The 15,770-nt window shown below is 40.9% G+C and overlaps 1 protein-coding gene across 1 annotated transcript; it reads left to right on the top strand.

Annotated features, from left to right (window-relative positions):
* Positions 1–2,807: 2,807 nt before the first annotated feature.
* Positions 2,808–13,479, top strand: LOC112222757 (maternal B9.15 protein-like). Its single transcript, XM_024385498.2, has 5 exons — positions 2,808–2,964; positions 8,787–8,964; positions 9,107–9,244; positions 9,911–10,241; positions 11,480–13,479. The coding sequence occupies exons 2-5, from the start codon at positions 8,792–8,794 to the stop codon at positions 11,681–11,683; spliced, it is 846 nt and encodes a 281-aa protein (XP_024241266.1). The 5' UTR covers positions 2,808–2,964; positions 8,787–8,791; the 3' UTR covers positions 11,684–13,479.
* The last annotated feature ends 2,291 nt before the right edge of the window (positions 13,480–15,770 follow it).

Below are 15,770 nucleotides of genomic sequence, written 5' to 3'. Positions count from 1 at the left end.
TGGCAGCATCATGTTGTTGGGGTGCTTTGTTGCAGGAGGGACTGGTGCACTTCACAAAATAGATGGCATCATGAGGATGGAAAATGATGTGGATATATTGAAGCAACATCTCAAGACTTCAGTCAGGAAGTTAAAGCTTGGTCGCAAATGGGTCTTCCAAATGGACATTGACCCCAAGCATACTTCCAAAGTTGTGGCAAAATGGCTTAAGGACAACAAGTCAAAGTATTGGAGTGGCTATCACAAAGCCGTGAACTCAATCCTATAGAAAATGTGTGGGCAGAACTGAAAAAGTGTGTGCAAACAAGGAGGCCTAAAAACCTGACTCAGTTACACCAGCTCTGTCAGGAGGAATGGGCCAAAATTAACCCAAATTATTGTGGGAAGCTTGTGGAAGGCTACCCGAAACGTTTGACCCAAGTTAAACAATTTAAAGGCAATGTTACCAAATACTAATTGAGTGTATGTAAACTTCTGACCCACTGGGAATGTGATGAAAGAAATAAAAGCTGAAATAAATCACTCTTTACTATTATTCTGACATTTCACATTCTTAAAATAAAATGGTGATCCTAACTGACCTAAAACAGGGAATTTTTACCAGGATTAAATGTCAGGAATTGTGAAAAACTGAGTTTAAATGTATTTGTCTAAGGTCTATGTAAACTTCCGACTTCAACTGTATGGTGTTCAGGACACAGCTGGGAGCTGAGGGTGGTGTATAACAGTTGGCAACAGTGAAAGACTTATTTCTGGAGAGATACACTTTTTTTAAATTACAAGCTCGAAATGTTTGGGCATAGACCTGGAAAGTATGACAGAACTTTGCAGGCTAACTCCTCCCCCTTTGGCAGTTCTATCTTGATGGAAAATTTTGTAGTTGGGGATGGAAATCTCAGAATTTTTGTTGGCCTTCCTAATCCAGGATTCAGACATGGCAAGGACATCAGGGTTGGCGGAGTGTGCTAAAGCAGTGAGTAAAACAAACTTAGGGAGGAGGCTTCTGATGCATGAAATCAAGGCTTTTACGGTTACAGAAGTGAACAAACGAGAGTGCCTGGGGACACACAGGGCCTGGGTTAACCTCTACATCACCCAGAGGAGGAGTAGGATGAGGCTACAGCTAAAGGCTATCAAAACTGGTCGCCTAGTGCGTTGGGGACAGATAATAGAAGGAGAAGATTTCTGGGCATGGAAGAATAGATTCAGGGCATAATGTACGGACAGGGGTATGGTATGGTGTGGGTACAGTGGAGAGAAACCTAGGCATTGAGTGATGATAGAGGTTGAATCTCTGGAGGCATTAGTTATGCTAGGTGAGGTCACCCCATGTGTGGGAGGTGGGACAAAAGAGGTATCTGAGGCATGTTGAGCCGGGAGTAGGGACTAGGGGCTCTGCAGTAAAATGAAACAATGATACCTACCCTAAACAACAGTATACAAAGCATATTGACATTAGAGAGAGTCATAAAGTGAGGCATAAAGCAATCACAGGTGTTGATTGGGAGCTACCTAAGACAACGGGTAAGACAGCACCAGCTGTCTTAGACAACAACAACAGGTAAAATGGCGATGAATGGGCAGAGAGGGTCAGTTAACTACACACAGGGCCTGAGTTCGAGGCTGGGGCCGACAGATAAACAAAACAAGCAAAATGGTGTACCGTGAATCTTGAACAGTCCAGCAGGCATCAGCTATGTAGCCAGGTGAACAGCAATAGATGAAACAGGGAAGTCGTTACTACGCCAGCAACCGGGAGACACAGCGTTCATAAAGTGAGCAGGCCGGGGCTAGCAGAAACATCTTCATCGACGTCCGACAAAGGCAGGTTGAGGGCACATCGGATGAAATTACATCGGCAGACCAGTCGTGATGGATTTGCGGGGCTCCGTGTCGACAAAGGGTCCGGGCCAATTGGCAAAAGAGGTAGCTGGAGTAATTTCGTTTGCTAGCCGGGAGATGCGCCTGGCTCAAGGCTAACTGGTGCTAGCTTCGGGACAAGGGCATTAGCCACTATAGCCACTCAGTAGCAGCTAGCTAGTTGCAATGATCCGATGCAAAGGTCCAGAGTTTAAGGCAGGAATCCGACAAAGTAGTGGCTTCTAGTCGTGTTAGTGAAGAGTCCGGGAGGCATCAGCTGTGTAGCCGAGTGATCATAGGGTCATCTGGTTGTCAGAGACGACTGATGGTACCAACATGCAGGCCTAGGAAGTCACTACAATCATACTTACATAGGGTCAAAATAACTTTGAAATGAACATGGAAGCTTATCACAGATGGATTTCAAGTTGAGTAGACTGACATTTTACATTGAGGGGCTGTTGTTGTAGTAGCCTTACAAGCCAAAAGTTGTTAGGCCTACTATTCATCAATATAAATAATAATTGGTTAGTACTATAATAAGGTTATAACATGGTGAGAAATACATTTCATCCTTACATGTTTTTGAATGATAGCCTATGATAGTAGAAGACCCTCAGTTCACCCGGGCTTACCATATTTGGTCTGTAGTGGAAGTCTCAAGGTGTATTAAAAGGGAGTCAGCATATTGCTCATAGCACTGAACCAGGAAGTGAGTCATATTGACGGTGTTACTTCTCGCTTGCACCAGATCCTCCTACGCAACAGATGGAAAACCTCAATTGCAGATACCTCGCGTCCTCTCTCTTCGTCTCTTTATCAAAACCCATTGGAGGAGAGGGTCAGAGGGGCGGGACCTCTTGCTTTCTCATCCAATGGGTTTTGAGAAAAGACGACAAAGAGAGAGGACGCGAGGAGGTCGCAATTGAGATATTCCCAAAGACCAACTCAAAACCAGGAACGTGGATCGCTTTGACTGTACTAAAGAGAACAAGGAAGCAACATCTGCCGATAACTATACAAGTAGTCTGATCACAGCAATATAGAGAGGAAATAGAGACTGTCATTGTACTGGATATTTAAAATACTGCTGTTATTATACAGGTAAGGGAGAAATATTGAGAAGTTTACCATATTTGTAAGTCAACCTTTTGATGTGATTGAAAAATAATTTTGTAAACAAAATGTGGGATCTTTTCACGTGTGATTTAAATAACTTTGTTATTGTTTGGTTATTACAAACGTTGTAAATGTATTTATTATTTTTGGAAAATGTTGCTTAATGACTAGAAATTACAGCAATTACAACAGCCTACTCACCAAGTCAATCATTGTAGCATGTAATAATTTAATTGTAGCCTAGTTTAATTGTTGTTAGCTTTTTTATTCCCACATCGGAATATTATTGAAGTTTGTATATTTTAAACAATGTAAACTTATTCTTTAGGATAAACGCAGAATCTATTCAAGTAAACTTTTTGAATTTCCAATTATATGGGGGAATTTCCGCGTTGAGAACCCACTCCCCTGTTCAATGTTTTCGAACGAGGTAAAAACAAAGTCGCCACCACAACGCGGAAAATTACAAAAAACACGGCTGAACGGAAAACCCAATCTGAAATCTGTTTGACGTGTAGCCTATAGGATGTGTGATCTCTAAATGATAACCATTTAATGTTATTCACAAGTTACATCATAGCAATCACTTGAGTTCAAGTGTTACAATGTATCCAATCTCTGCAGTATGGACTCTTTCCATAGGCTCAGGAAGCACGTGGCCGGGCTATAGGACACTCAAATCCACTCATTTAGATCTGAAGTTTCAACTGTTTTCTTGCAATTTACATGAACTTGCTATCAACAAGACTCACCACATGGCATGGGCCAACAATCTAATGTACTGTATATGCTGCTATAACATTACTGCGCTATAACCATAATATTCCAAGCAGCCATATTATACAACAGCTATTAATTAACTGGTCTCAAAGAAATACAGACAGAAATTATAACACTGAAGCTTCTCACTGCCAGTGTTCACTCATTTTATTATATAAATTATGGAACTGTGTTAGGCTAGGTGGACTGGTTCACATTATTGGGGCACCATGTCAACTTTCTCACCCTTGCACAACATGGACTGACTGACATGTATGTTGTTATTGGGCTGTAGAGAGGTCATGTCTCAGTCTTTACACAAAGATCAATACAGGGGTTGCGGCAATACCAACACCTCAGTGTTACTGCTTTGTCTGTTAGAGGCAATGGGCTACAGTGTCCTGTCACTCAAAGACTCTGCTTCTGGAACGGTTGATCTGCTTGTAAATGCAATTCACCTACAGATCTGACTTGACTTAAAGACACAACCAGGTTAATTTTCACCTATTTATCACCTGATTTATTACAAAAGGCACATCTCAATAAGAGGTCCAGGTATGTCATGACATCAAACATGTGTAGGGGGGGGGGGGGCTTTCATCTTCAAATAAAATTATATTGATCACATACACATATTTAGCAGATGTCATTGTGGGTGAAAGGCTTGTGTTCCTAGCTCCAACAGTGCTGTAGTATCTAACAGTTCACAACAATGCACACAAGTCTTAAAGTAAAACAATGGCATTTAAAAATATATAAATATTAGGATGAGCAATGTCAAAGTGGCATTGACTAGAATACAGTATATACAGAATACAGTATATATATATGAAATGAGTAAAACAGTATGCTAACATTATTAAAGTGACCAGTGGTTCCATGTCTATGTACATAGGGCAGCAGCCTCTAGGGTGCAGGGTTGCGTAACTGGGTGGTAGCCGGCTAGTGGTGGCTATTTAACAGTCTGATGGCCTTGAGATAGAAGCTGTTTTTCAGTCTCTCGGGTCCCACCTTTGCTGCACCTGTACTGATCTTGCCTTCTGGATGATAGCAGGGTGAACAGGCCGTGGCTCGGGTGGTTGATGTCCTCTATTGCCCTCTATTTTCCCTCAAGCAAGAGAGGATGCCAATAACGTCACATCAGACCAACTCCTTGAAGTTTTCAGTTGTGTTTAAAAAATATAATTTGTCTCAAAACGTATTATTTTAACCTTAAGTGTGTGTACCAGAGCAGGCTGGTGAGGGGAGGATGGCTCATAATAACGAATGGAGTGAATGGAATGGTATCAAATATTCCATTAATTCTGTTCCAGCAATTACTATGAGCCTGCCCTCCCCAGTTAAAGTGCCACCATTGGTGTGTACATTACTGGATTTATACTCTGTAAATTATTTTTTAACTTGTACCTATGTGAAAGTGGATTCTCGGCCGTCACTAGAATGAAAACTAAATAATGGCACAGACTGTGTGTGGAAAATGATTTAAGACTGAGACTCTCCAATACAACCCAACATTGCAGAGTTATGTGCATCCTTTCAAGCACACACTTCTCACTAACCTGTGGTGAGTTACTCACCATTTTCGATGAACAAATAAGGTTTTATAGGTAAGATGGTTAAATAAAGAGCCAAATTGTAGATTATTATCATATTATTATTTGTGCCCTGGTCCTATAAGAGCTCTTTGTCACTTCCCACGATCCGGGTTGTGACAAAAAACTTAGTCATTCTTATGTTTAATGACTGTATCGTATAGTGTGTGTGTGTGGCAGGCTTACAATGACGGCAAAAAACAACATTTGAGAGTGTGCTGACTAGAGGGGGTACTAAGCTGGAGGTTGAATGTTTGAAGGGGTACGGGACTATAAAAGGTTTGGGAACCACCGATCTAGGACATACAGATCTAGGACATAGATGAGGGTCTTAGCAGAATGCAGATTTGTTCATGGCATTACATTTTTTAACTGAAAAAATGTCATTTATAGACAGGAAGATGTTTAATTCTGGTCTCAGTGGTCCTAACATATTCTAATCTAATCATGAGCAACGTCCACATCAATCCAGTCTAAATAAGGTAGTGAATGATTTAGTCATGACAGCGATAATGGCACTTTAATATGCAAAGTTTATGATGACAGATGAGGCAACCAGTAAATGACTGGGCCATCATCTAACATGAGGTCAGCTCTCTCAGCTGTAAGAGGTTTCACACTAGACTGCAGAGTGGAGTGGAGTGTCGACACAGAATGAAACTTCTCACCACCTGTTGACCTGATAACCCTTGCCATTACATGACCTGGCCTAGATACTGCACAAGAACCACATTACTAAGTTCAGAGATGCTCATGTCTCTCAATTTGCCTCTCAATGTCCTCAGTGATGTACAGCAGTGGGCAAAATATGTGTCTGTTAGTTACACTTTTGAGAAATGGCTCTACCGTTGTAGAATCTTACATTTGATCACTCTGTTGTTGCTGAAATGCACCGCAGGAAATACAGGGTAGCACACTAACACACAGTTATATTAACAATATTATACTTTTCATGTAGCTTACCTTCGGTCAGCTAATAACCTAACCACCGATCGAGCAACATTATGGACTAAACTTCCAATCCAGTCGCTGCAGGATTATCTTGCTGTGACAATACAGGCCAAATTAAGATCATACATCTATATGTTGCTGTGCAGTCTGAAAAATAACAAACATGTGGCGATAGTTGTGGTTGATATTATTAGACTGAAAGACATTATGTGTCTGTGAAGTTAGAGAAGTGGTGAGACTGGGAACTAATCAGTCAGAACAATGTGATGAGTCGATAGTCTGTCTGTAACAGTCTGTTACTGTATTTCTGCAAAGATGTAGGATCTTCATTTGGTCACCCTGTTGCAGGAGAACTGTTCTGCACTACAGGACATTTTAAACTTAGTGTTTTTGAGGTTTAAAAAGGCTTCTGAAGTTTATAGTTTCCACTTTAAATTTCAGACTTGATTTTCCCTTACAAAAAATGTATCAACCCCTACAGAAACATACATTAATTATAATCCACATAATAATTCACATTTCCTGTTGATGCAGGATTATTTTCCTGCTGTAGCAAACTCGCTCAAATTAAGGTCATTACATCAGCCATGTCTCACTGACATTCCTATTGGGTTTTGGGGTTTTTCAGTCCATTGAAATTGGTCCATGTCACATTTTTAGACGGGATCACATGTATAACCAAATAGTCTACCCTTCTTCTGTACACCCCGAAGGTAAAAAGGAATACCATTCTGTCACCCCCCCCCCCTGTAAATATCCTGTTGCCTATCTAACATTCTTTCTTTCCACCAATGGTGGGACGAGGCAGTTTAAGAGTGCAGACTAGAGGCACCACCTGCAAATGCTTTTCAGTTATGCCAGCAATCTGAAACAGGAAATCCTAACTGAAAAACCATCATCAGCTGGGTGTAGAGAGTTGTCTTCAGACTGAGGGTACTGTTTGTAGTGTGCATCTGTGTCTGTCTGCGTGTGTTTATGTGAAAGAGAGATAGAGGGAGAGAGTTGACATAACATCCTGAGCCACACTGAGTTCTTCAAGGACTTGTGACCGTGTACTGGTAGAGTCCTAATGAAAACTGCATTCTGTTATTCACTAAGATACAATCACAGTACTGTGTGATCATCAAAAGCATCTGAAAGCAATATTGTGAAGTAATAATGTAATGAATATGAGTTACAATGTGTTTACAAACTGTATAAGCTCACTGAACCTACCCCACTGGAACAATACTGGTTGAATCAATGTTATTTCCTAATCATTTCAACGACCAAAATCAATGCTGATACAATGTCATCACGTGGGAAACTAATTGGATTTGCATAAAGTCGTCAACGTAAGAGCATTTTGTCTTTTTTTCCCACCAAACGTTTAACCTAAATCCAATGACGTGATTTTTTTTCTCTTCAGATTTCACATTGAATTCACATTAGTTGAAACTCAACCAAATGTAAATCAAAACTAGATGTTGAACTGACATCTGTGCCCGGTGGGACTGTACGGGAAAGCTATTTGTTATGTTGGTCTTAAGGGATATTAACTTACTTCTTCACTTGTGACCTATAGAAACAAATTGTTTCTGTATAATTGCTCAACAGTTTACGTAATGCCATTAGTACATAGTTGTGTCACCAGACAAAGTCTGTCACCTCCGGGAAGATGCTTAAGGTGGAATATAATTGTCACGCCTTCCTCAAGCTGATGCAACCAGTGTTTTTTTCTCTCCAGATTCTCCCTGACTCTCTCTGTATGTCAGGTCTACACTAACAACACCAATTAACCCTCGCACCTCGACTAAACCAGAGCAGGACGTCAACACACTTGCACTCCTCACATACGTAGTTTCATGATGGCTAATCAGCTACACTGGCTCAGCGTTTCTGCTAAGCTGGCAAACATTACACTTCTTTGACCTGTACTGTAGGCAGGGGTTGTACTGTTCCTTCTCCCCTGTGTCAATCTGACACTGTCTGGCACTATTGAGAAGAAACAGACTGAATTGATCAGAAGGCACATACTGTACCTTTGGTCTGTACCTGAATCTGACACGTTTTAAGCATGTGACATATTCATATGCCAACATGGCCTATGAGTCTATTTGCATCTTGTTTGCCTGTATACAAATTACGACCTTTGGCTCCCAGTTTGTTTCAACAACAGAATGCCAGTCTGACTTGCGTACATTGAACATATACCTCTAGTGTGGTCTGAAGGTAATGATAATAGAAAACACACAGTGGCTAAATACTCTAGGAAGTGGTCTTATCCGAGGAGCTGACTTCCTCCTGCCCTACATTAGATTGAAAGGCAGACTGTGAAATAGGGCTATTCTAGGGTTTGAGAAACTGAGAAAATAATTTTGTTGATAGTGGTGGTGGCTTGTGAATTGTACACACGCTGTAGTTTTGGAATATTTTTCCCATGCTATACAGTTGGTTCAAATCTTCTCAATGAGTTGAGTAGCTTTACAGGATAGACTAATGTTTTCTGCACCTATTTCCTCACAGAAACGATGAAGAGAGAGGTCAACGCCGGGGTGAATTTCCTGAGACACCTAGCCGTGGAGCGGGGTGGCTTGGATGGCACCAAAGCTGACGCTTTTGCTGGAAAGCTGCGGCAACTTCTGGTCAACAAATTCAAAGACCACTGGTACCCCGACAACCCCAACAAAGGACAGGCATTCAGGTAAACAACAAGGGAAGTGAAATATTAAAGAAGGGAAGTAATTGGGTTGTTATGTCATGTGGGATGTCTCTGAGAAGACAAAAATATGAGGATAAGTTTACTGGTACAGGTGAACAGCTCTCTGCCCTTTGACCCCTCTTAGGTGCATCAGGGTAAGCGAGGGGGTGCCGTGTGATGAGGAGGTGCTGAAGGCGTGTGAGGAGAGCAAGCTCAAACTCAGCGAGCTGGGCCTCCCATGTGAGATTGCACTGTGGATCGACCCACTGGAGGTGTGCGCACGGTGAGTCACACTATGTTACTCACACGTGAACAGACATACACACACAGTGAGACAGTGACATACTCAGTCTCAGAGACAGAAGGCAGAGGAAGAAGGCTTTCATTCATCATTCATTGTACAGTCATACAGTCAGCTCTCTGGAGGTACCATATTTATCATCATGATGCATGTGTTGTACGAACCTGCCCACTATGTGATGACTCATCAAGTTACGGTAGGAGGAGGGTGAGACCAACTACAGTGAGGAAATGATCCCGAGTGAGATGGGTTGATACAAGTGAAACTGTTACACCCTTCAACCTTTTACTTCAGTGGGCTAAATCAGGGTCACACAGAGTGTTTCTTGGTAATTTTAAACAAATCTATTGTGAAACAAAAGTATACACCTCACACATATGGTTATGGGCTTAAAAAATAAGACACCTGTTCCATATCAGATATAGAGTTGAAATGTATTCAATTTAGAGTTTGCATCCCAATATTACACTTTATATACATCACAGAAGACTGAAATATATATTTTTTTAAACCCAATTTTTGGCGGCTTTTTATATTAATAACATTCTACCCATGAAGCCACTAGGACATTTGACTGCAGGAAAGGGCTACAAGGTTGTCTATAGGTTTTGTTACAGAAACAAATGTATTCTCTTTCCTCTCTCACAGGTCAGGGGAGAACTGCAGGTACTTCACAGTAGCTCGTTTCAAAGAAGGAGAAGAGGAAGATGTGAAAGGAGACAAAGATGTCGACCTGGATACGTCCGACTACCACTCCGCCACCTCGTCTGACTGTGGCTCTACTATCTCCAGTGACACAGACACAGAGGACGAGGGGAAGGATGGAGAGATGGTGGGAAGAAAAGATGAGGAGGAGAAGAAAGAGAAGGAGGGAAAGAAAGAGAAGGTGGAGGGCATACCTTGTGTGATTGCCATGATGCCCAGGGTTCGGGACAGGTTCAGGGTGGAGCATGCTCAACAGAAGGTCACCAAAACATTGGTAAGAACTTTTCTGTTAATCTACATTACCTTAACCTCTCTAGGGTACGTGGACAGTAGCGTCCCTGAAATCGCGAAATTCAAAAATGCTCAATTCAAATATTTAACATTCTTGAAAATATATGTTTTATACATCAAAGTAAAGCTTAACTTCTTGTTAATCCAGCCGTTGTGTCAGATTTTAAAAAGGCTTTACGACGAAAGCAAACCATGCGATTATCTGAAGACAGAGCCCCACATACAGAAGCATGAAAAACATATTTCAACCAGGCAGGTGCGACATAAAAGTCAGAAATAGCGATATAAAAAATGCCTTACCTTTGATGATCTTCTTCTGTTGGCACTTCAAAAGGTCCCAGTTACATCACAAATGGTCCTGTTGTTCGATAATGTCCTTCTTTATATCCATAAAAACTCAGTTTAACTGTCGCACTTCAGTCAATAATCCACTCAGTTTCCCTCCATCAAAATGCATACAAAATGAATCCCAAACGTTACTAATAAACTAATACATTTTTCCAAACAAGTCAAACAACGTTTATAATCAAACCTTTGGTATCCTAATACGCAAATAAACGATACAATTTAAGACGAAGAATAGTATGTTCATTACCGGAGATAAATAAGAAAGAACGCCCTTTCCTCCACGCGCTTGGAAACACTACAGCCAAAATGGGAGCCACCTAGAAAAACTACAATTTTTTTCAAAAACCAGCCTGAAACTCTTTCTAAAGACTAGTCTAGTGGATGCCCTAGAAACTGCAATCTGGGAGGATTTGGCCTTATTATTAAAATACTAGCCATTGAAAATAGTGGTAAGCTGAAAATGGTTGTTTTAGGATGGTTTGTCCTCTGGGTTTCGCCTGCCTTATCAGTTCTGTTATGCTCATAGACATTACTTTAACAGTTTTAGAAACTTTAGAATGTTTTCTATCCAAATTTACCAATTATATGCATATCCTAGCTTCCGGGCCTGAGTAACAGGCAATTTACATTGGGCACGCTTTTCATCCGGATGTCAAAATACTGCCCCCTACACCAGAGAGGTTAATGTGGTACCACATCTCACTCTCTGACATCTGCAATGTAGCACTGTGGACACGTGGATTCACTTAGCACCAGATCCTACACGTACAGAAGAAGTGCTCTCTAAGTACTATCTGATTATTGATATGAAGATGAATTATAATCAGAATCCTATCTAAGATCTTTCTCTCCCTCTGTTCGCTCTCTCTCCAGCTCCATCCCACCTCTCAGCAGTACTACTACCACCCTGCCCCTGTGTGGCCCACAACGTACAAGAAGAAGGGTCCTGTGTTCCTCACCCCAATATACGCGCCTCCGCCTCCCCCAGCGTTCGGCTACTACGTCCTGCCCCAGCCACCCCCGCAGTTCATCATGCCTTATGCCACTCTGCAGCCATGGGGGGCTGTGAAGAGCTAAACCAACTGGTTGGAGAGGGAGAGGTAAAACTGCCCTTTTCCCTTTGAGCCAATCACGATGGGTCTATGCAGGTTTTTGAAGGTGTGGGTGAGGCGCAGTTAAGATAGTTTGACAAAATATTTGAAGGGTTAGCGGGGAGCACATCTTGTTTCATTATCATTTTTTAATTGCTGTACACTTCTTTTTCTTATTTTTGTTGAAAATCAGTTTTGGGGATTTCCTCTATGTAACTTTCTTAGGTAGAATTGCCACTGAAGTAAACAAGGAATATACTAAAACAGGCATTTAGCAAATATTGCTACAGGCACTTCCCTAAGGGTTGCCAGTGTGTTTTGGTTTAGGGTAATCCGCTGATTAAAAGTAGTCTATTTATATTGCTGAAGTGTCTAGAATAGGCCTGCTAGACAGTCTGTTGCACATTGACTAGTTTAGTGTGATACTGTATTCCAGTGGTATTCAACTCTTACCCCGCGAGGTCCGGAGCCTGCTGGCTTTCTTTTCTACCTGATAATGAATTACACCCACCTGGTGAACTAGGTTTAAATCAGTGCCTGATTAGAGGGGTATTCCTTCATTGGGTGCTCATAACATCTCAGGAATCCTCAGCAATAAGCTGAAAGCCTAAGCTTTTTTGATGATTTTATATATTTTTCTAAATATTATAGACTACCTTTTCATCTGTCACCTCTATGAAGCATCAAAATGGTGAATGTGCACTGTAGGATATAGACCAGGGCTGCCCAATCATGGTCATGGTCATGGCGGGCCTAAAACACATCTGGTTTTTGTTTCTACCTGGTAGTTAATTGGACTGTGATTGTTATCTGTCAAGTACAGACCTCTCTCTATTTTATAATAATTAACAGACCAACCAGAAGCTTTTTGTACATACTGTAACCTATTAAGAAATAGTCATTATCAACCACATTTATTTTTATTTGTATTTGTTGTCATTTATTTTTCCACCTGTGGGTGGTACCAAAACATTGTTGTAAAGTCAAATTCCACGCATATTTATGTATATTCTCTATTTTATATATCTTGATAAAGTTTGTAGTGTTGGTGCATGTATAATTTTAATAGTTATTTGTTTATAATTTCCTTTTTTAGAAATCTTAGTCTGCTTTAGGCCAGATTGAAGAACAATCTGTCCTTAATGGCAATGTACTCTTATAATCTCCACCCGGCACAGCCAGACGAGGACTGGCCAAGTCTCAGAGCCTGGTTCCTCTCTAGGTTTCTTCCTAGGTTCCTGCTGTTCTAGGGAGTTTTTCCTAGGCACCGTGCTGCATTGATTGCTGTTAGGGGTTTTAGGCTGCATTTCTGTATAGCACTTTGTGACATCTGCTGATGTAAAAAGGGCTTTATAAATAAATGTGATTGAGTGATTGCTGGGATAAAATGGGTCTGGACTGAACTGTATTCACTCCTGTGTAATCAGTCTTTCATGGATTTACTGTAAATAGTTTTATATACTGGAAATGAAAAATGCTTGGGTGATCCAAATGTTTAGCTTTAATATGAATAGGTGTTTTCATAACTTAATACTTATATTCTCTATTTTTATACTAACTATTATTGGCCCATTGATCTGCTTTGGATGCATATTTATTCAATGTTATGAACTGCCTTTTCCCTTGTTCTGAGTACAGAGCAGTACTCTGTTCACACGGTTATTACTGTATCTGATAGACAATTGGCCATGCTAATGTTTATGTTAAGCTGTGTCAGTTTTTATACTTATCTCTCTGTCTTGTCAGCACATAACATTAAATCAACCGATTTCTAAAATCAAACTGTGTTTTTGCAATCTGTTACCTTGTGTATACAGTAGTATATTGAGAGAATATGTACAGTGGTAAGAAAAAAGTATGTGAAACCTTTGGAATTACCTGGATTCCTGCATAAATTGGTCATAAAATTTGATCTGAAATTCATCTAGGTCACAACAATAAACTAATAACACACAAACAATTATACGTGTTCATGTATTGAACAGACCGTGTACACAATCACAGTACAGGGTTCACCCTTGGATTTAATAACTGATTGACCCTCCTTTGGCTGCAATAACCTCAACCAAACATTTTCTGTAGTTGCGGATCAGACCTGCACAAAGGTCAGGAGGAATTTTGGGACCATTTCTCTTTACAAAACTGTTTCAGTTCAGCAATATTCTTGGGATGTCTGGTGTGAACTGCTCTCTTGAGGTCATGCATTTCAAATCGGGTTGAGGTCAGGACTGGGCCACTCCAGAAGGCGTATATTCTTCTGTTGAAGCCATTCTGTTGATGATTTACTTCTGTGTTTTGGGTCGTTGTCCTGTTGCATCACCCAACTTCTGTTGAGCTTCAATTGGTGGACAGATAGCCTTACATTCTCCTGCAAAATGTCTTAATGAACTTGGGAATTAATTTTTCCGTTGATGATAGCAAGCTGTCCAGGCCCTGAGGCAGCAAAGCAGCCCCAAACCATGATGCTCCCTCCACCATACTTTACATTTGGGATGAGGTTTTGATGTTGGTGTGATGTGCCATTTTTCCTCCACACAGTGTTGTGTGTTCCTTCCAAACAACTCAACCGTAGTTTTATCTGTCCACAGAATATTTTGCCAGTAGCGCTGTGGAACATCCAGATGCACTTTTGCAAACTTACAGTTGAAGTCGGAAGTTTACATACACTTAGGTTGGAATCATTAAAACTTGTTTTATAACCACTCCACAAATGTCTTTTTAACAAACTATAGTTTTGGCAAGTTGGTTAGGACATCTACTTTGTGCATGACAAGTAATATTTCCCACAATTGTTTACAGACAGATTATTTCACTGTATCACAATTCCAGTGGGTCAGAAGTTTACATACACTAAGTTGACTGTGCATTTAAACAGCTTGGAAAATTCCAGAAAATGATGTCATGGCTTTAGAAGCTTCTGATAGGCTAATTGACATCATTTGAGTCAATTGAAGGTGTACCTGTGGATACATTTCAAGGCCTACCTTCAAACTCAGTGCCTCTTTGCTTGACATCATGGGAAAATCAAAAGAAATCAGCCAAGACCTCAGAAAACAATTGTAGACCTCCACAAGTCTGGTTCATCCTTGGGAGCAATTTCCAAACACCTGAAGGTACCACGATCATCTGAACAGTATAAACACCATGGGACCACACAGCCGTCATACCGCTCAGGAAGGAGACGGGCTCTGTCTCCTAGAGATTAACGTACTTTGGTGAGAAAAGTGCAAATCAATCCCAGAACAACAACAAAGGACCATGTGAAGATGCTAGAGGAAATAGGTACACAAGTATCTATATCCACAGTAAAACGAGTCCTATATCAACATAACCTGAAAGGCCGCTCAGCAAGGAAGAAGCCACTGCTCCAAAACTGCTATAAAAAAGCCAGACTACGGTTTGCAACTGCACATGGGGACAAAGATCGTACTTTTTGGAGAATCCTCTGGTCCTCTAGTCTGATGAAACAAAAATAGAACTGTTCGACCATAATGACCATTGTTCTGTTTGGATGAAAAAGGGGAGGCTTGCAAGCTGTAGAACACCATCCCAACCGTGAAGCACGGGGTGGCAGCATCATGTTGTGGGGGGTGATTTGCTGCAGGAGGGACTGGTGCACTTCCCAAAATAGATGACATCATGAAGAATTGAAAATTATGTGGATATATTGATATATTGGATATATCTCAAGACATCAGTCATGAAGTTAAAGCTTGGTCGCAAATGGGTCTTCCAAATGGACATTGACCCCAAGCATACTTCAAAAGGCAAAATGGCTTAAGGACAACAAAGTCAACGTATTGTAGTGGCCATCACAAAGCCCTGACCTCAATCCTATAGAAAATTTGTGGGCAGATCTGAAAAAGCTTGTGCGAGCAAGGAGGCCTACAAACCTGACTCAGTTACACCAGCTCTGTCAGGGGGAATGGGACAAAATTCACCCAACTCATTGTGGAAGGCTACCCAAAACGTTTGACCCAAGTTAAACAATTTAAAGGCAATGCTAACAAATATTAATTGAGTGTATGTAAACTTCTGACCCACTGGGAATGTGATGAAAGTCATAAAAGCTG

Source organism: Oncorhynchus tshawytscha, linkage group LG23 (assembly GCF_018296145.1).
Source record: "Oncorhynchus tshawytscha isolate Ot180627B linkage group LG23, Otsh_v2.0, whole genome shotgun sequence".
NCBI classification, from domain to species: Eukaryota; Metazoa; Chordata; class Actinopteri; order Salmoniformes; family Salmonidae; genus Oncorhynchus; species Oncorhynchus tshawytscha.
This window is presented reverse-complemented; position numbering and strand designations above follow the sequence as displayed.